The 21,920-nt window shown below is 38.5% G+C and overlaps 1 protein-coding gene across 2 annotated transcripts; it reads left to right on the top strand.

The window, feature by feature from the left end:
- Nucleotides 1-10,433: 10,433 nt before the first annotated feature.
- Nucleotides 10,434-19,607, top strand: LOC125230237 (double-stranded RNA-specific editase 1-like). Of its 2 annotated transcripts, none has more exons than XM_048135337.1 (9): nucleotides 10,434-10,461; nucleotides 12,010-12,122; nucleotides 12,677-12,782; nucleotides 13,655-13,776; nucleotides 14,665-14,767; nucleotides 17,621-17,725; nucleotides 17,952-18,109; nucleotides 18,417-18,642; nucleotides 19,194-19,607. In XM_048135337.1, exons 3-9 carry the CDS (start codon nucleotides 12,689-12,691, stop codon nucleotides 19,310-19,312), a joined length of 927 nt encoding a protein of 308 aa, XP_047991294.1. In that variant the 5' UTR covers nucleotides 10,434-10,461; nucleotides 12,010-12,122; nucleotides 12,677-12,688; the 3' UTR covers nucleotides 19,313-19,607. The 2 variants fall into 2 exon arrangements, with proteins under 2 accessions (XP_047991294.1, XP_047991293.1); XM_048135336.1 differs by lacking the exon at nucleotides 10,434-10,461 and adding an exon at nucleotides 11,418-11,439.
- Nucleotides 19,608-21,920: the final 2,313 nt, after the last annotated feature.

Raw genomic sequence — 21,920 nt, 5'->3', positions numbered from 1 at the left:
ATACAATCACGCCTGTATCCCATAAAGGGGTAGGCAGAGCACATGCCTACTAAAGCTTCAGGGCCACTCTTGGCAAATAAGGGGTTAAAAGAAAATAAAACTGTGGCATTGCAGTGACAGGTTGCCAACCTCTCGCCTACACCACAATTTAACCCATATCCCATAGTCGCCTTCTACGACACCCACGGGAAGAAAGGGGGTGGTGAAATTCTTAACCCGTCACCACACAGGCAGGCTGTAATAATTGTTTTCACAATTTTCTAGCTTTCCATTTAAGTTGATATTTTATATTTTCACTTTTGGTGTCATAAGGCCTCTTTAAAAAAGGAGAGCCTAAATTTTAATAGGTGATGAAGTATAGATAACCAACCTTAGTTATCAGATTGCTGTCGATATACTCAAAAATAGGTCTGAAAACCCAAGCAAGTGGTTAATATCCATTATGCCACTCTATACAGAGTGAAAGGTTTGAAGATTGGCGCAAGACCATAAATGAGATCCAATAACATCTCATATTCTTAACAGTCATTAGGGGAAAATATTGATCATCATCACTTGAGGTTCATAGTCATAGAAAAGTTTCCAGAATATATAATATATGAAGTGAAACTAAGTAAGTTTAAATCTACTTAAGAACTTAGAAAACAACTTGATATTGTTATAATGGCAAGAGAATCCTCTCTCTCTCCTTACGAGGTCACATGAAAATTAACAAAACTGAAGAAGTTCAATTTAGTACTGAGGTCCTCCATACCTCCTTTAGGTATATTAATTTATCAACATCACATCAGTCCCACTGACTTATACAAGAATGAAACTGGTCCCATCAAGGGGTACCAGTCCAATTAATTTCCCTTAAACTTGTGGGAGTATAAACTCAGATAATTTGCTTCGCTTATTAACCCGTAGTTTACTTAATTGTATATTAGACACCTTTATATTAAATTGTAGAATTAAGGCATTTTCAAATTCAGCTAGTACTTCTTCACCTCCGAGCTGTGAGGTGGGTAGTCACTTTAGAAATTTCATTGGTACTTATTTGTTTACAATTTTAAAATACTGATAAAGTTCAGTATTTAACCGGTTTATTATAGTGTGTAATTTTTGACGAAATGATGACGCTTTGTTCTGATTTGTTTTTTAACTCATGGTATTTGTGCACATAATAACTTGGTGTCAGTGGTCAACTTCTCTATATTACTAACAAATGTGGATACTTGGGCAAGCAGGTTTTGTTAAAATTGGCATAAAAAGGTTGATTCCAATAAGAAGTATTTTAACGACGTCAATTATGTGGTTATTTCGTAGTTAATCTTCAGAGTATGGGTTTCTACTAAGAAACGATAAAGAGAATTTTTATGTGATGAAATTGCAAATGATGAATCATATCAATATTTCAATTTTATGTGACGTCAAACAGAGCGATTCATAATAACACTGTAATGATGAGTACCTATACTCAATGCGTAAAGATATTTTGAGATGAACACATTCGTACAATACAAATTTGCGTGGAATTTCATTATTTATCATTTGCCAAAAGATGCAAAACTGAACATGTTCAAAACACCTTTATCATTCATATCCCCTGACTTTAAAGTAGTTAAAAGCTTTTACAACACTCACCGAGTCTATCAACCTTTTGCCCCAAGGGCGTTCATATCGCCACAAGGGCATCCTTGTTAGGGATTAAACCCCAAACCTCTTTGCTGTGCCTGCTTCCCAATGAGCCATAAAACCGAATGTCTCCATTGGGACCAGTGGCTAGAATTAGTGTAGATCTATCCTGGTACTACCTCCCTGTGTAGAAACGGACTCCCCGTCATATTTTCAGGTAATCAACAAGTAATTTCACTACCTTTGTTTATATAAACACATATTTTGCCGGTCACAATATTTACATTTACAATCCTTTAATGTCATATGTCAAAGACAGGCGTTCGGAAATCGACTGTTTTTTATGCGTGTTTATCGATCACATCGATTTTTCATTTATGTTTTAAGAACCAATAATTACAGAAAGCAATTATTTGTCCTTTTATTTGTGGTGTATTAATTTTGTTAATGTTTAACATATTTATTAATCTATATACATATATAAAATGCTAACGCTAATGTACGTATGTCCGGGGTTTTCTCTATCACTATCAATTCCAATCAACCCCCTGTTGGGGTGGTAAATACGCCTTGGTCTCTAGATGAAAGTAAGGGAGTTTGGTCGCGGTGGGTGGAAGTGGGTGGCTGTGGGTGGCGAAAATGTTAAAAAAATATATATCTGTCCTTCTTCTGTACTGTACATCTCTACTTCTGTATCAAGCAATATAATTTTAAATGTGTCACGCAATATAAAAAATGTGGGTAAGTGCATCTGTACTTATATATCTGTACTTCTGGAAAGTTCTAAAAATTTCTGGAATGATCTATAAAAGTCCAGAATTTGTGTAAATGTTTCAATCGATCTGGAATGTTCTAGAAAGTTCTAGATACTTCTGGAAAGTTCTAATATTTTCTAGAATAATCTAGAACGTTCCAAAATCTGCAAAACTGAATGTAGTTGATATAGAATGTTCTGGAAAGTTCTGATATTTTCTAGAATGATCTAAAACGTTCCAAAATGTGTAAAACTGAATGTATTTGATATAGAATGTCCTGGAAAGTTCTAATATTTTCTAGAATGTTCTAGAACGTTCCAAAATGTGTAAAACTGAATGTAGTTGATATATAATGTTCTGGAAAGTTCTAATATTTTCTAGAATGTTCTAGAACGTTCCAAAACGTGCAAAACTGAATGTAATTGATATAGAATATTCTGGAAAGTTCTGATATTTTCTAGAATGATCTAGAACGTTCCAAAATGTGCAAAACTGAATACAGTTGATATAGAATGCTCTGGAAAATTTTAATATTTTCTAGAATGTTCTAGAACGTTCCAAAATATGTTAAACTGAATTAAGTTTTACATATTTATGAAATTTCTACATTATTCCATAAGTTTTAAGAACTTTCTAGAACATTCCATATCGATTGAAACATTTACACACATTCTGGACTTTTATAGATCATTTCAGAAATTTTTAGAACAGGCCAGAACATTCTTATGAACAACATTAAGTTTTACACGTTTTGGAACGTTCTAGAACATTCTAGAAAATATAAGAACTTTCCCGAACATTCTAAATCTAAATATATAAAAGAAGAAACTGACTGACTGACTGACTGACTGGCTGACTAACATATCAACGCACAGCCGAAACCGCTGGTCCTAGAGATTCCAAATTTGGCACGTAGGTTCCTTATATAATGTAGTCGCTACGGGACGAGACGGGACGAGCCGGGACAGGAATAAGGTTAGGGATAAGGATAGGGATAGGGATAGGGATAGGGATAGGGACAGCGACAGGGACAGGGACAGGGACAGGGATAGGGATAATATGGGTATCGATATCGTTAGAGGGATATGCAGGCAGTGTAAAACGCAGTGCAAAAAGCAGGCGGCTCAGTGGGAAGGGATCGTTGTTGTAAGGGATAATGCAAGAAAGTACTTTTTACCCACCGACCATTAGTGTCGAAATACGGGCTATGTGGGTTGTTTATAAAGGTTTCCCCAGCGTATATAGAATACATACCTACTCATACCTACTACCTACGCTGTGGTCGATGTGGTAACATTTCTACAATCATTGCAAGCATTTCTTTAAAAACAATAGTATTATGTGTAATCGAAATAATCGCAGACAAATGTACCTACAGAGAAACCTACGGATCCAAATGAAAATCTTAATTTTTGTATACGTTTGAATAAAAATACTTTTAGTACGCGGGCGAAGCAGCGGGTAAAAGCTAGTTTATAATAAGCATTTGAAAATAAAATGTTGTAAGTACTAACAAACCTCGTAAACTTGAGCTCAACAAACTTCGTAAACTTGAACTTATCAAACTTCGTAAACTTGCACCAATTGTCAACCTCACTTTGTCGAACAACAAACAAACATTCTTTATCAATATTTCTACACATAATTGGTATGAAGGGAAATCACAATAAAATAAGTATACAATTCGTACATTCATGCTTAAATAAAAGAGCAATATATCTTTATTATAACACACATAACGTAAATGCTATGCTGCCAATTTCTGTGTCCATCTCGTGGCTATCACTTCTACTCGACGCTAGATGACATTAATAATTTCAAATCAGCTTCTTCTAGTACCTGTTAAACCTATTTTTCGTTAAATTGATGAATGTAGAACACAAATAAATAATTTTAAATGATATGAATCACACATCCCATGAACTGACGTCTTTATGCAATTTCTCAGATACCATAATAGAATTTTAACAAATGAAATGTGCTTTTAACTTTATTCTTTCTGTGATTTTGGCAGCGTCTCCCCAGCCACTACCAAATATCCCAGACTAACTCAACCAATTTTGTTCCAAACTCTGGGGAATAAGTTTGGAACAAAAAGAATTAAAACATTGCCTGAATTCATCTCCAAAGATTTATCACTATAACTGCTATCATTATAACTCAATCTGTACAAACGTCAGTCAAGCAAAGGAATGATTCATACCTTTGGTTAGCAGTGGCTACACTGCATGTATGGAATGACTGTTAGAGCCTTTCTCTAACCGCTGTCCTCGTTGCTTCCACACTGGTCAGCATGACTGGCATCTCAAGATCTGTATTAAAAAGGGGTAACTATGACTTACAAAGTCACTAAATTATCTCTATATAATATCACACATTTAGTTCTATGCAAGTATTATTACAAGGTTAATTTCATGTTATATTCTTTCCATTATAGGTTCTCAAATCTCACTGAAATCATTAATTCCAAGATGCTTATTGAAGTTATTACAGTTCCAACTATTTATCATCATCATCATTATCATGACCATCATCATGTTAGTTCCCTTTGAACTACATAAATGTAGTACTTAAATACATATGTAAAGTATCTCAAAGATACCTTCCAGTCACCATTATGGTGCATCAATATTCATACCAAAGTACTACACAAATAATGCAGTAAATCAGTAAACAAAGTCAATTTCTAACAACATTTGTCTTTCATTATAGTTGCTATTATCTCAACTAATGCATTGAGATATATCAACTCAATTCAGCATATTCAGGATACAAATTCCACATATGATAGTCAAACTCAATATGAAAGCTTTGTAACCATTCTCTCACAAAGTACACTTCTCAAATATAGAGAATAAATGCAGATGGTATATCACGGATACAACATCAGATCCGATGAGTATAACATCATCATTGCAAGTATCTTAACACCACTCATAAACACAACTATGGCAAGCACATTAACATTACACATAGATCAACACATTACAGATTATTAGAGATATTTCATAAACCACAGAACACCTCTGTAGTACACACATTATCAAAGCCACTTTTATCTTTCATATACCACAGAAACTCTCTTTTGTAACTACATTATTAAAGCCTCTTTTATCTTTCATATACCACAGAAACTCTCTTTGGTAACTACATTATTAAAGCCTCTTTTATCTTTCATATACCACAGAAACTCTCTTTGGTAACTACATTATTAAAGCCTCTTTTATATACATTACAGACTTAAGGCTATACACTTACATAGCGTCACAACGCCCCACATGGCCAGCGCTTGACAAATACTTTTATGGACCCAAACTGTGTACGAAGGTTCGTCAACCTTCCAGAAAAGCGCTAATCTTGTACACATGCCTGACTGCCCTTACAGTGTTCACCATCTTGGGGGGTCCTCCCAGAGGATGCGTGAACCCATGGCCTTCAGGCGTCAGCGGCCGGGTCTAACAAACTCATCCGGCGCTTACCAAGGCCGGGGGCGACTCCAACCCCAGCCAAACTCATAACTTTCCTCATATTAAATAGATAGCACAATTACCAAGGCTGGACCACACCCCCAGCCTCTGGTTGCGGTCGTACCAGCATCAGAGTTACCCGATGCCTGGTCCCAAACTATTTGGGGCCGCGCTGACTTAATAACAGCCATGATTGCCTTTTGACGCCCTCCATACGCCATTGTGTGTTGCAATCATGCTCTTTTCGTATTGCCGTCTCTCCAGACGCAAAATCTTAATTCTTAACTTAGTCTAAACAGACATAATAGTTATATTTCATAACAATCACCATTGCATTTTATAACTCTGCCTCGGCAGACTCCATCTTATGGTGCAACAATTGTTACGTCTACAAATGTTCTTAATATGAATAAACATGGAATAAACTCCAATTCAACATATTATCGACAACAGAAACACCATCATCGTAAACTTTGTAATAATGCATAGCAATAATATTCAATCATGAAAAGTTAGTTTTAGGTTAAATGAACGAGAATGTTTTGGGAGAATAACTCCTCTTATCAAGAGATAAAAAACACCACTTAGCTTTCTTTGGTGACTCGGCTCCCCTTGATGAGCACTGATTCGAATATTAATTTACATAATTAAATTCAACACGCCATAAAGTGACAAACAGGTTTTTACCGGTTTGAATGGAGGTTGTTTCGTTCAGTTGGTAGTGTTGCCAGGTAACTCGCGAAACGTCGCGACAATGGGACCCCTGGCATGGTTTAAAAAGCCTCCCAGATACGAAACTCGCAACATTAAAAGAGAAAATACTTCACATGTTATCTCGGCAAACTGTTCGGCTAAAAGAAATTCAAAGCCTCATAGGTCTTATAAATTTTGCGAGCTTCGTAGTACCGCGAGGCCGGTTAAACCACCGGGAGCTGATTCAATTTTCCCTGAGCTTACCGGCCGACAATTTCTCGCGCCGCTATACAATTCCCAAGCAGGGTCGAAAAGAATTAAAGTGGTGGCTGAGACATTGCGATTGCCCTTCTGTCCTCCACAAGCCACCAATCGAGCACTTTCTGGTGACCGACGCATCGAACTTGGCGTGGGGAGCACAGCTAGACAAATTGCACCTATCAGGGAGGTGGTCCCTACAAGAGAGCCTCCTACACTCCAATCAAAAGGAGATGCTCGCAGTGCTCCACGTTTTGAAAGAACAAGGGCCTTACCTAAAGGGTTCGTCTGTGATGTTACAGTGCGACAACAAGACGACGATAGCATACTTGAGGAAGGAAGGCGGGACAAGGTCAGCCAACCTGATGAGCATTACCAGAAAAGTGTTCAAACTGTTAGATCAATACAAAATTCACCTAACGGCTCACCACATACCAGGGAAGTTCAACGGGGAAGCCGATCATATATCTCGCCTCAGAGCCAGCCCAGAATGGCACCTACTCCCAGAAGTAACGAGGGTTCTATTTCAAAAATGGGGAGTTCCTGTGGTCGACCTGATGGCGTCGGAAACGGCTCATGTGGTACCCCATTATGTAAGCTTGGATATATTGGACCAAAAAGCTTTGTTCCACGATGCCTTCAGCAGGAATTGGGATTTTCCTCTAGCATGGGTCTTCCCTCCACCATACTTAATCCCGAAAGTACTGTCTCATTTGAATTCGGCCAGGGGGATATATCTAATTGTGACTCCCAAGTGGGAGAAAGTATTTTGGAAGCCGGATATACGGAACAGATCTCTCAGCCCACCGTTCACAATACACCGGCTCCACCGAGTCCTAGTAGACACCCTTACGGGTCTACCTCCCAAGAAGGTACACGAAATGACTCTTCAAGTCTGGAGATGTGGGGGTGGACCTGTAAATTAACTGACTGGACTGCAGAACAAAAATTACTTTTACAATCAGGTTGGCGCAAATCATCCTTAAAAACTTATAAAAATGCTTGGAATAAATGGTTAAAATGGTGCTCCGTTAATAACGTAACATCCCCTTATGATCCTAGTGGATCGCAATTGGCTAGGTTTCTCTCCGATTTATTCCAAAAAGATAAACTTTCATATCGCACGATTTTAGTTTATAAATCAGCTATTGCTACTTTATGTAATCCTGATGTGTCAGACAGACTAAGTTCAAATATCCTGGTAAAGAAAATTCTAAAGTCCATAGCAATTCAAAATCCTCGGGAATCATGTAAACCGCCAATTTGGGACACGGATATTTTAACTAATTATCTTATAAATAATATTTGCGACGAGAATAACTTGTTTCAATGTTCTAAAAGAACGGCAACACTTTTGTTGCTATGTTCAGGGCGCAGGGTCCACGACCTGACATTGCTATCAATCAATCAAAACAGGTGTGTGGTGGAAGAGAATTCAATTTCATTTTTCCCTATGTTTGGCTCCAAAACTGACAACGAAAATCAGAGACAGTCTGGCTGGCGCCTTTTGCGCAATACCAACAATAAGGCTATCGACCCCGTCCACTGGGTTAAGTTAGTTATTAAATTATCAGCAGAGCGCCGGAGTGTGAGCAATAGTGACAATTTGTTTTTAACGTGTTGTGGACCTCCGAAACCGGCGTCACGTACAGTCATTGCAGGATGGGTTAAGCGAATGCTGACTGAGGCAGGCATTAAAGCTAGCCCGGGCAGCCTTCGCCCAGCGGTAGCATCTAAAAACTGGGTGCAACAACTGCCAATAGATGACATCCTGGCCCAAGGTAACTGGCGTAGCCAGGACACATTTACTCGTTTTTACCGCCGCGAAATCCAACCAATGCCTTTGTCCCAAACACCTGGGATATCGTTGTTTGTACCTATTTAGTAATGTATAAATATAAGCCCCCTTATACATTATATCCACTAATTAATAGTTCAAAGGTAACAAACAGCCGTGTATAAATTATGTGATGTGATAAATATCAATATTAATTATATAGATCCTAATGAGTGAATAAAAATACCTGTTCAGTAGATTATAAAATATTTTGTTTACCTACTATAGAAATTACATTTATCTGTTGTACGTCTAACGTTGATATGTACTTAAACTTGTATTTTAAGAAGGGTAAAAAGGTTAGATTTCTGTGTCTTCTGGTATTAAATTAACTAAATCACAAAGGATTTAATTCCTGATAATTTGTAGTAACAATAATTCTAAGAAATTCGAATGTTATTAAACTAAATCATCATGAAAGTGTTCAATTTAACATTATAATTATTTGTTTTACCAGTGTGGCTTCTTTAAACAGGCATAGGTGTTTTTGAGTATGTGAATCAAATGTAAATTGTCACCTTTCTATCAATAAACGTTAAATGCTTAAGAGGTTGGTTGCACATTTTATAGTGATTTAACTGGATATTCGGTTAACATAATTAATTACTCTTGTTGGTTATCACTCTTATCATTGTAATAAGATTTCAATTGAAATTATAATATCATTATGGGTATGATAGTTAATTTTTAAGAGTTATGTGTTTATGTAAGCCTAGACTAAGCTTTACACATTGTTGGACTTGATGTGTCTGTAAGAATTGGTAATAAAAATGATTATTATTGTCCTTGTCTGCATTTTGAGATTTCATCACCTGTTCTGGTTTCCCTAAAACGAAACTGAGCTAAGAAGTGTTCACTACTAGGATTTCCAAATCCAGAATTTTCATAGCTCAGTTTTTTCTTAACATGTTTGCCCCAGCATTGGACCTATCACTCATTACAGAGATTAATACTGTAGCAAATATGTTAGCATAAATAATAATGGGTAGTAAGTGAACATACAGGTCTCATGGTTTTGCTATTAGTAGTCTACTGTGAATTTGTTCATTCCGCCAATCAGAAGACAGATTTTATATTATACTTAGTCTTTATTGGTGGACTTTTCTCGGTTTTTAGGTTTTTTAGTTTTCTTTAAATTATGAAATCCTACTTGATAAAGTTCGGAAAGTTCATTGATTATAAAATATGGAAACGTTTCGATACATGTTGATGCAATAATCGTCATATGCAAATTGTATTCAATATTATTACAGTTTACTTTTTATGAATAAATAAACACAAAACATACATAACGATAAGTACAAAAAAATTGTGTTGGCAACACAGCACCCAACGCCATTTTCCTTTCCTTTCATTCCTGTCAATGAACTGATCCGGTCCGCCGCTCGGTTTATATTCTTGCAGAAATTCATAAAAATACTCAATTTTACAACGATTCTGTCGTTGCTTTCTTCTGATCCATTCACTGGTTGTTAGTGCTGATCAAATTTGAGATGTCTTACAACAAATGTAAGTTTAGTTCATTGTAAAAGAATGCGTCATGGCTACTTTCTAAGAAACTATTTGCTTATTGGCATTCTGTAAATTATTATAATAGTCATTTGTTTGTAACTAATAATGCTAGTTTTGTTTGGGTATTACTTATATCATTGTAATTCGTTTTTACAACCGGCCGCTATTACCCGGCTTTGTATTGATTTTCTCTGGTAGCTACTGCAAAAATGGCGGCCCATTATCCCTGCCTAAATTGAGTTATTGTAATGATTTGCCATCAGATAACACGCGTCATTCCGGCCGTTTCAACACCCCGGGTCAGTTCGTGCCTGCTGGTGAGGTAAATATTTTAACTTAAGATTTATTCTTGATCAGTAACTTAATGTATTATAACCTCATTCATGAAATAACTATGAACTGATGTATGTACGTATATGCTAACAACAGCGTCTGTTGCCAGCACAAAGTGGAGCCTCCAAAGCCCTGGTACTGGCCTCACAAAGTCAATAGCCACTCTCTGACTGAGCTCCAACCTTGAGCATCTGTCTGCATCATTGCGTGTGATGAGAACTGCATACTCTTTAGTCTCTCGCAATGATGCCCCCACCAATGGCATATGAGGGTTTACAGAGTTACTAGGCCTGTGGTGAGACACTTCGGATGTAGGAGGGGGCCTCTCCGAGGGTGGCTAGGGGTTGAGAATGCATTATGATCACGAGACAAAATCTCGTGCACATACGGGGTTCTCTAGACTAAGTAGACAAGCTAACCCAGATTCCTAGCATCTCGATAGCCCCCTGATATTGTAGTTGACTTGATTGAAAACATCAACATGAGTTGAGTTTTCAATGTTAAACGTAAACCACAACTGCTGCAATTTCATCGGGTAAGAGACATGATAGGAATATGGATTGTTTGGGCGATGCAAGTTCACCCTTTTGTATGATTGTGGATGGCTGATATTCATTACTCTAACCTTCCTTGCTCCCTTTTAAAGATGAAATGACATCTTTATCACCCTTGTCATTTTTCATTTCACAACTTCACAATATGTCTCAAATTAGTCTAAATATAGTACTGAGAATGAAAAGTGTGAAAGGTAAGAGCTGCTTAGCACCAGCGAGTAGAAGGGTCTCTGAGTTGCATATAAGTTGGATATGTATGTATGAGGTTAGTTTCCTCTGGTTGTGTGTGAAGTGTGTATGTGTGGGGGTGGAGGGCATCGCCTGACGGCTTTGTGTGCCAGCTGGCGGGAGGCGCGGCGCCGGGCGGCGGAGCCCCGCGGCAGCAGCACAACAACCCCAATCTTGCTGTCGGAGTAAGTATACTGCTATTAATATGTACTATTATCCATAAAACTAGACAAAAACTATTTTTGTTGAGCAGTAACAAATTAAACGTAAAACAATAGAGCTACATCTCAAAGGTTCATTAATTGTTATTTTATTAATAAATCTTTTCGTTTTGTTTATTTAGTTTGTGGGCTTATTTAAAGTAAAATTTTGGGAAATGCAGTATAATAGACTGACTTTCAAAGTAAGACAAGATCATATCATTAGAAATCCTACATTAAAAAAATATGGGTTTTCTGTTAACAAATAAAGCTGAAACAGAAACTTTCGATTTGCCAACCAAAACGAAAACTACATATTTATTTAAAATCGAATTTTGATGCAAATTCTGAATAGCTGGGTCCTATGTAAGTATGTAGACATACCGCGGCCGAGATGCTCGGATGAGCAACCGGCCATCGCCGAAGCTCGTCTACATTGGACTTTTGCAGCACGAGCAGATTATCTCATTCTGTGTGGACTTGACTTATGATAGATTCGAATTGATTAATCCGCTTTGTTGAATGTATTGTCTAAAATATTTGTGTGGTGTGCAGCAACCGTTCAACCAGCAGCAGTTCACACCGGCCCGCAGCCGCCACTGCCGCAGCAGCCCCGCCAGCCGCAGCAGCAGAACTTGCAGAATGTGCCCATTCAGCAGACACTACAGGTACTTTGTGTGATTTAGGACTGCTTTTTCAACAAGCAAGCAGTGTCGCAGGCACAGAATAAATAATAGTACTTATGTATGGAAATAACACTTCCTACATAACCAGAGTTCGACAGCAGTTCAGGGTCGGCAATGCGAGTAAAAACTGCTTGAATTGCCTGATCAGGAGAGTGTCTGACCCCTGGCGCGAGGCATTTCTCATGCTTTTGCCATGCTACTTTTCAAGGGATTATGTGTATAGTTTATGCTTTCAATTAAATGAGTCATAGGATACATGCTCTTGCAATAATTCTCAGGAATTGTGTCATTTAACTTCAAACTTGAGTAAATCTATTATGCTTTAAGGTTGAATATATAAAAAATTTATATGATCTGACAGATTATCAACCGTATAGCAGAATGGATTTATCCAAGTTTGAAGTTAAGCGACACATCACAAAATTGTGAGTTCAACAGTGGGCGAGACCAGTCTTTGAAACACTATAAATAAATAAAATAAAATTTAAGCACTTACTCTCCAGTATCTTAATCAATAGTGATGTTGTTTGAAACAGAGTGACGTGGAGATGAAGACTGAGCCGGGCACCGAAGGGAACGCCGAGGGCGGCAACGGAGCCGCCGGCGGCCGCCCCCACTGGATGAAGAACAAGCTGGCTGGAGGTAACATACCGATCCCTATTCCCTAGTTCCATAGATGGCAGCACCATCTCTCCCGCTGTATCGTAATCCTACAAAGGATTCATATAGGAGGTGCAAACACACATTGCTCCCCTTAGAGTTGGTCTAAGGCGCCTACCCTTCAGAGATAACATACACTAGAGAATTTTCGACGGGTACCACGCGATAGAGTTTAGTGGTCAGGACGTTAGCCGCGTCAGCTGAAGACCCGGGTTTGATTCCCGAATTGCGCGATCGAAAAAAAAACACACGCTGGTGCGAGCCGTGTCGTTTTTATTTTCATGTATGGTATCTATTTCAGTTTATCCTATTTATATTCATAATTCTTTATTGCAAACCATGGTTACAGTACAGGTATTGAATGTAGTATGATGTCTCACATGGACCCTGCAAGGGCACAGCATATAATAACTTATCATTAAATTTAATTATTATTATTTAAAAAAAGAATAAATTAAACATTGAATAGCTAAAACAACATTAATCCATAGAATTTCTCATAAAATAAAGTAGAAGTCTCAAATAAATAATTAATTGTTGTGAATTTCATATTTCAAATTTAATAATTAGAAGTAGGTAGGTGTAAGTTAATCAATCAATAGAAGGTGTCTTCAACGTCGTCATCAAAAAAATCTTTTAATTTGTAGTAACAATTTAGTCAGCACAAATCGTAGACGGGCTATATAGGAATCAGGTTTTGGACTTCATTGCTTTTGCTATGAGGATCATTATAGCCAATTTTACTTTGCGCTCCAGAGCGTAATAAGCAACTTAACGTGTCGCACCTACACGCGGACCTGAATGTTAATTGTACGAGCATGTAAAATGAAACGATTTTTTTATTATTTGAACAGTAAAGAAAGTGTCGAACAAGGAGCGTCGCCGCCGCCAAAACGAGACTCTTCGCCGCCTGCTCACGCCCAAGAACGCGCTCATGGTGCTCAACGAGATGATGCCCAATGAACAGCTGAACACGGTAATATTTTGTCAAATAACCCTTAAAAAAGTTTCAAAAAGACATTTAAAATAAGAGTTTAGTTCTTTTTCTTTTCAAATGATGCCAAGCAGCCAGTACCAAACGTAAGCTAGAAAAAAGGTTGCAGAAAAAAAATCGTTACAATAATATTAATCTACCTATCAAGGGCTAATGTTCAATATCTCAACAATTTTCTCTTTATATTAGGGACGTATTACGGCAATAATCTGCCGTTACTATCACACATCCTAAGGCACTGGTCCCACCGCGAGCTAGTAAGCTGTGAGCTATCGGCTATAAAACGAACAAAAGATAGTCGCTCCCGTGCAAATAAAAGAGACACGGCGATTTTGATTGCTCAAAGCTGGGCGAGTAACTATAAACATCGCCGTGTCTCTTTTATTTGCACGGGAGCGACTATCTTTTGTTCGTTTTTATAGCCGATAGCTCACAGCTTACTAGCTCGCGGTGGGACCAGTGCCTTAACCATAGTGTAACTTATACTCAGTGATCGGAATCTTGGCGTCATTTCTAACATAAGGTTCATTATTTCGAATACGTCAAACATAACTTACCTACTATAATAACACCTGTGCCTAGAACAGTTTTAAAATTGTTGCATGAAGGCAGTTTGACTACAGAGGACCTGCTGCGAACCACGCTAGTATGGCCCGTCAGACGTGGTGTGATGTGGACGTAGGCCCTCAATAATGTGCTAGAGGGCAGAGTTTTTATCTAATTTCCTCTATCGACCTGCCTTTCTTTCTTGTGTAAAAATCTGAGGTGTGCTAAAAGCCGGGTCCTTGTGGACCGTGCCTCGCTCTGTGTGGAGACTCTAATTTTTGGCTACTTCTGTAACTGCAGTGAAGTGTTCGTGTTTGTCCTCAGCAATTCAAGGTGGAGGCGGCCGGCAACCAGTTCTACAAGCCGGCCAATCAGCAGAGCTTCTGCGCGGACCTCACTCTCGATGGCAATGTGTACAAGGGATATGGTCAGTAATATACGTATATTGTACTTGCAAAGTCCATCGAGCGCAGTTTTATTTTTATTGTTTATACTACCATGTAACCTTACGTTTGCTTGTGCTTTAAAACGTTAATTATACATTGCGGCTACACAAGGAACATATTGTAAACAGTGTAGTGTTTTGCGCCGCAATGAACGGTGTACAAAACGATTCACTCAGTGAGACATTTTTCTCGGAAACGAGGCGAGGCGTTCCCGCTATTTATCGTTGTGTGCGTGCGCGATCGCCTCGCTTATCGTTCGCATGTACACAACCATTGAAATGATGCGCGTGTATTGTGCAATAGGAGCGTCCAGCTACAAGTGTGTGTGGATTAGGTGTGTGCGTGCATTATCTTTACAATTACTGGTGCTTTGTGTGGGTTCCCATACAACCATTTCAGTCGCAAAATCTTCAAATCAGTAACTAACTGTCAAATGTGACATAACGCGTGGTAACGTCGTGCAAACAATGCGACCGTATTGATACAATAACAAAATGTAGTCGTCGTGTGCACTCGTTACGGTAACAAAATGTGTACGAATTTGTGGCTGTCAATGTCACTGTCAGAATGACTTTTAACGACACTTTATTAGTCGACGTTTGCACACATAACGGTAACAACATGTGGACGAATTTGTGGCTGTCATTGTCACTGTCAGAACGGTTTCTGACAGTGACATTGACAGAATTTGTACACACATGTGTATGTCTGATTACCGAACTGCTCCTAAACCACTGTATCCGCAAATGACAATCTGAAATACGAAGGTTTCTCAAACTGTCTTGTGAAGTTGTGGACTGGTTGCTTTGAATCATTTAAATATGAGCGAATTAAATAATAATAAACGACGACGACCATTTAAGCACTCTTCGACATTTTATAGAAATGTGGGAAAGTTAAGAAAAGTGCAGAATGATAATACAAATAGATAAGCACTTTATAGTTACTTAATGTATTAAATATATAATTTTTAATTCTTATTGATAAAAATGAAGTGTAGTGTTGCTTTACACAATAAAAGTAGGAATCAAATGAAATAGAGTATTTACTGTGATATTAATAGAATTTCTGTTGCGCAATGATAGTTTTTTTTTTTCAGTACAGATGCTGCTTTTTCTAACGCAGTAGTGCGAGCAAATCAAGCAATGATTCATTTCTTGTCTGGTCGAAACTCTTAGCTTCGATTTAGGTACTGAAAATCGTCGTACGATACACGTGCGAAAAGGACATTCACAACTCGTGTCGAAATAAAACACTCCCTTCGTTCGTGTATTAATTTATCGCTACTCGTATCGATTTTCCTCTTTTCCGCACTCGTATCTACAAGTATTTTGTTTGGGTTACAAAAAAAACACATTATTTACTCTACTACGTTTTATTTATGTCTCTTTAACATTACAAATTTGTAGACACTTATCTATACAAAAATCTTGACTTAAGAAGTACAGATCGCTGAAATTAATGTTGATAGTAATATTAATGACGACTACTTCAACAAGTGTCAATTGTGAAATGCCGCAAAATACTAGTTGCTCTATAGAAGACCATAATAATATGATCCCCGATCCTTTACAACCCAGCAGCTCGATACGCAAGTTACAATTTTTTTTTAATCTTCTTTAGTGAGGGCAACTGAGTACGACGGCATATTTAATTGTTTATAAAGTTTGAGGATACCTGGAAAAAATTAATACATGAAGCCATTTTGAAAATATAATAAATATTCACTGCTTTCGGTCACGCGTGTACGCTGCGACCATTTTGCGATCGTTTGTCGACCGTTTGGTGACCGTTTGGCGACTGTTTTTTACATGGAATATTATCGTCTTAATCCATATTTTAACAACTTTATTGGTTTTCTAGGCATTATTTTTATTATTTCAGTATAGTATATGCACCGGAGCACTAAAACTTCACCAATCAATATACATAACACGCAAACACCGAGTAGTCAATAATATTATTACTGGTTAAACTGAGGTAAATTGATGGCGCGTTGATAAATTTAGACTTATTTTATGAAATCACTCGAGCAATTTAATTGGCCATGGTAATTAGCCCACATTATATTACAAATGCAAACAATATTTTATCTTTAACAAATTCTTACGCCATTACATTTTAATGTCAAATGATTTTATTTCTTTTTTACTTTGACGTCTCTGACAGTCGCCATTTGAAAAGAATGAAATGAACGAATGATTTTGGGAAAGTAGTCGCCAAACGGTAACAATGTGTGCAGGCGTAGTGCACACTTCTGTCACTTCTGTGACCATTTGTGCCTGTTACCAATCGTCCCCATTTGGGTCGCCGCGACTAAACGTCGACCGTACTGCGACTAAGCATTGAGACCCGAAGACCTGTGTGTACACAAAATAGGAGGATTTGCGTAGGAACGGCGACCGTTTATGGTTATATGGGTTGCGCAGACCTTGCGACAGGCGTATTCTATACAAATCGCCCGGCATGACCTATCTCCCGAAATCTGTGGTTTATACACAATTATGGTCATATACGTCTAAACTTGCTATGATAGCTTGCTAAGTCGAGAAATCAAACCCGGTCATTCTGTGACGGAGCGGCCCAGGTTATGTAGCACAAACGCTTACTGTAATGTCGTTATGGTAGCTATCTATCTATCGCTCTTCCGTATTGTCGCGACAGAGCCAAACTGCGTTTCGTTTGGCGTCTAGCGTCAACGATTCATTTCGTATACGCCGGCAGGACTCAAGACCTTGTTAAAGTGAATAGTTAAGAAGCTTGTACGAATCTGGTCTTGTGTGCTACGTAACTTTGCCATATAGACATCTTTTTCAGTATAATATTGTTTACAGGTGAGAACAAGCTGTCTGCGCGTAACGCGGCCGCAGAGAAGGCCATCCGCGACTTGATCATCAAGCGCATGTCCAAGGTGTTCGCCAAAGATGCCTCCAATGCTGGTAATTATCTCAGTTATTTTCATCACCAGTTTTACTACAACCATTAATATTGCTTTCAGCCTAAATATAACCTCATTTAATTATGTATAAAATTCGTTCGAGATTCCTACAAACTCTCAACATTCCCCACCTCTGACTCTGATAGAGGTATCCTCTTAAAACTACATTTCCTGTTGTTAACATTGGAGCACTCTCTGTTAGTTTCACGCCCATCTTTATTATACAGAAAACGCTGAGTCTGCAGAGGGCGACAACGCGAACGGAGAGGCTGAAGAGACTCTGCCCATGATCCAGCTGGCTTCCTTTGCTCTCCACAAGCTCTTCTCGGAGTGGGAGTATGAAGGAGTCAAGGTGCCTCAGCTGAAGCCTGGTGCGAACAACAGCGTGAGTCTACACTTTCTATTTAACAAGAATTATATAGTTTCAGGGCTGAAATATTGCGGAATAATTACTCTAATGTAGAGTTTCACCATCCATGAAAATACAAGCCCAAACTCTAAGGGGAAGCAGAATCACTTAGCTTATCCTGGTCTGGGCTTTGAAGTTATGGAAATCAAATGATCACTACTGATGTATCTGACGCTATAATAAGGGCGCCAAGTGTAACGGTTTCAGTCTGTCCGGTTTTCGTCTGGATCCTCACTTATGTATGACGAAAACTATGTTAAATTTTGGACAATATTGTTTACAGACATCTGACTCCATGGAGGTGATCGAGCCGCCGCCGCCCAAGCCCAAGCCCGCCATGAAGCGCCGCGACCTGCCGCCCAACGCCGCCGCGCTGCATCCCTGCATGCTGCTCTCATACATGCGACCTGGACTCGAGTACCGCGAGCTCGCCGTCACCGGGGACAAGCCGCAGACCATGTCCTTCACCATGGGCATCGACGTGGACGGCGCCACCTACATCGGCAAAGGTGAGGATACGTACCCTGGAATCAGGAAAGTGTAAGATACCATCTTGTGAGTGTCAGTTTTTACAAATTACTTTCTTCGTTTGTGACTTCAATAGTTTCACTTATTTACCTTATAATAACAATGGAGCGCCGGTGGTCTAGCGGTAAGAGCGTGCGACTTCCGGGGGTCGCGGCTTCGTAGATATTGAGTTTTTTAGATTTTACGTACTTTATGTTATTTGATATTTGTCAGAATCGGTCGGGGCCTACGAAAAGTCTCGTGATGGATCGTCATTAGTGAACCCCGAGCTCCCATGAGAATGCCGGGATAATGCAAGAAAGATGATGGAGATTTAGGGCCAGTTGCATCAACCACATTTGACAGACACATCATCGTCACGCAGCAGACGTCTATGGAACTTCCCATATAATAAAATTTAACGAACGCTTTAACGGTGACTTACGGTTCGGTGCAACCAACCCTTAGATCGTTCTCGGTTTCGTTTTGATTATCAGATGATGGTGAGATGTAAAAATACCACAATGTGTGTCAACTGTGATGTTTGTTCCAGCGTCGAACAAGAAGGAGGCGCGGCGCTCGGCCGCGCGCGCCGCGTGCGCCGCGCTCTTCAACGTGGCCTTCCCCGACACGCCCGCCGCCACCACCCCCGCCGCCACCATGCAGCAGTAGGCCGTGTCACAACAGACGATCCACTTTATACTATACTTTCTGTTGTTACAAGTTTACCGACGCGATGCGACATGTATCACTGTTTAACGCGTCTTGAGATCCGTTTGTTCGTGTAGATAAGTAAACTTTAATCGTGATCGTCGAGATACTAAAGAGACGAGAATATCTTATAGACGACTTTCGTATGCCGAGGGACCGCCTCGAATTCGAACATTTTACTTCGTAGACAAAATAGGATCATGTACGACTAAGTACGATGTCGGAATAAATTTACACACTGATATGAAAGAAATAGCTCACCTAAATAAATAGTGTACTATTATAAATTGGATCGTTTTTTCTCAAACTCGACTGTGCGTTATAATAATATTATCTGTGCATGAAAAACTCTTAAAACTTTCGGATATTCTTCTAAATATTTATATTCACAGTATTCACACCCCTATCGACCATAAATAGGAATCTCCTAAATTTTTAAACACCGCTATAAACAAATATTTTCAACTATTCAATTTCTTAAGTCTATATCCATTAACACTGTATATAATACCGTGTTTATATGAGGGTAAAGTTGAATACCATTTATAGCATAACGCATGAAAAAGAATTAAAAAGTAACTAATGTGATGAAAAAAGTGAATGAATTTTCGTGTATTGATCTCTACATAATGTCATTAAATATACAGAATGGAGAAATACTTATTTCAAATATATCGTAAATTATAAGCAGAGATCGGATTTTTGTGCGTCATCTCATACTAAAAGTCATTAAAATGACGTAAGTCACTAAGAATGTCGCAAATCCGTCCGATCTCTGATTATAAGAAACCGTCTCTATAATGTACATTTAAATGACTACAAAATATAGATCGACTCTATGTATTATTATTTTTTTAACATGACTAGACCAAATGTGACTTACCATTGCATAAAGCCACAAGTAATTATGTCTAAATATGTAACTATGAAGTAATCTTTGAAAGCTGTAGTGAATTATCCGTGGACTTGAATTTATTTTACATAGCTGTAAGTAGTTGTAAGAGTATTGGTTAAGGTAGACGAGAGCCTACGTAAAATCGTTAGATAGGACTAGCTAGTTCTTCCCAAAAGTAGCTGTATACTTAACACATGGTTACCTTAACGTGTATTTCTTAGCCTTTTCATTATCACTTGTCATTCGCAAAAAAAAATCCAATTACAAGGAAATATGGAAAATTTAACCCTGTCACTTTGAAATAATGTTCAAAAATAAGTAGGAAATATTAACCCTCTGCCTTGTAAAGGCTAAGTCACTAAAGATTGCATGATTGGTTTTGAAAGGGTTGAGTATAAACGCTAGCCTATGTGTTAACACTTGTAATGAGTACATGGAAATAAAGTAATGTATTCAAAATTTTGTTTTAGTTGCACCCACCCACTGTCAGTAACTCAATGTTTTAGAAGCCTAGACATCCTACACAAATCATTGATGATGATTACACACAAAGAAAACCGGGCAAGATAATAGTACATTACGATACAAGTGCGTAAAAAAGGAAGTTCGAAACGAGTGGCGATAAATTAAAACACTCCCTTCGGTCGTGTTTTAACCTTTCGTATGTCTAAGCACTGATCAGTGCGTGGGAATTTTAAATGTCAAGGTCACTTTTTCAATAATAAAAATTGACAGGCAACATATGAAGGGTTAAATCGACACGAGTTACGAATTTCCTTTTCGCACGTGTATCGTACGACGTTTTTCAGTACAGATGAGCCTCCGAAGGTTTCGACCTGGCATATAATGAACCACTTCTCGCAGTAGTGCGTAAAAAAACACCATCTGTACTGAAAAGAAGATTTTGTGTAGGATGCACGGAACTAAAATATAATTATATCGAATAATCACCTATTAAGCTCTTATAGATCTCTGTTTGGCCCAAAGGTTAGCTGGTAGAGAATGCCTTCCGACATTAAGTTCGCCTTTTGCACATTTTTACTGTGCATTAAAGTTTAAATAAATAATCAGGGTCGTGTAGTGTAGACAAGAGTACAATCGTTGACACTCCGTGGCGAATGATACGCAACTGGCTTGGTCGCACCGCGATAGAGAGGATAAGTGCGATGCGCTACGGAGCGGAGCTTGAACGATTATATTGTTGGCTACGGGTTCTGTACTGTCTTGGAAATAAATCGGTAGTGGAAGGTATCGTAACTCAATGAACCCAGTGTGTGGACATCATACGTTTAATAACCTCAAATTGTACTTAATGGACAAGTCATCAGCGTCATCACAACATGTGGATACATCTAAACACGAAACAAAACAGATATCTTACCCTGTGCTCGAGCTTCGAGTAGTCGAGAGAAATCGGACACCGCAGTATACGGACGGCTTTCCAGAATGCCTAGTCAAGACAGCCGGATTGCCACCTTGGATAGGCCCCTGGCAATGATTTTTCAGAATTTTTGAAGCTCGTGCACGGATTTTACAACATTCACTGTCTAGGGTAAATTGCCAGTTACTGGCCAGTGGCCACTCTATATTCAAAATGAATTTTCTGTTACAATAGAATTACATTTTTACATGAAATTTATTTTACTGTCCAGTGGCCATCTTTGTGGCTTTACC

This window comes from Leguminivora glycinivorella, chromosome 10, assembly GCF_023078275.1.
Source record: "Leguminivora glycinivorella isolate SPB_JAAS2020 chromosome 10, LegGlyc_1.1, whole genome shotgun sequence".
Lineage (NCBI taxonomy): Eukaryota > Metazoa > Arthropoda > Insecta > Lepidoptera > Tortricidae > Leguminivora > Leguminivora glycinivorella.
The sequence above is the reverse complement of the archived record's forward strand: the minus strand, read 5'-3'. Positions and strand labels throughout refer to the sequence as shown.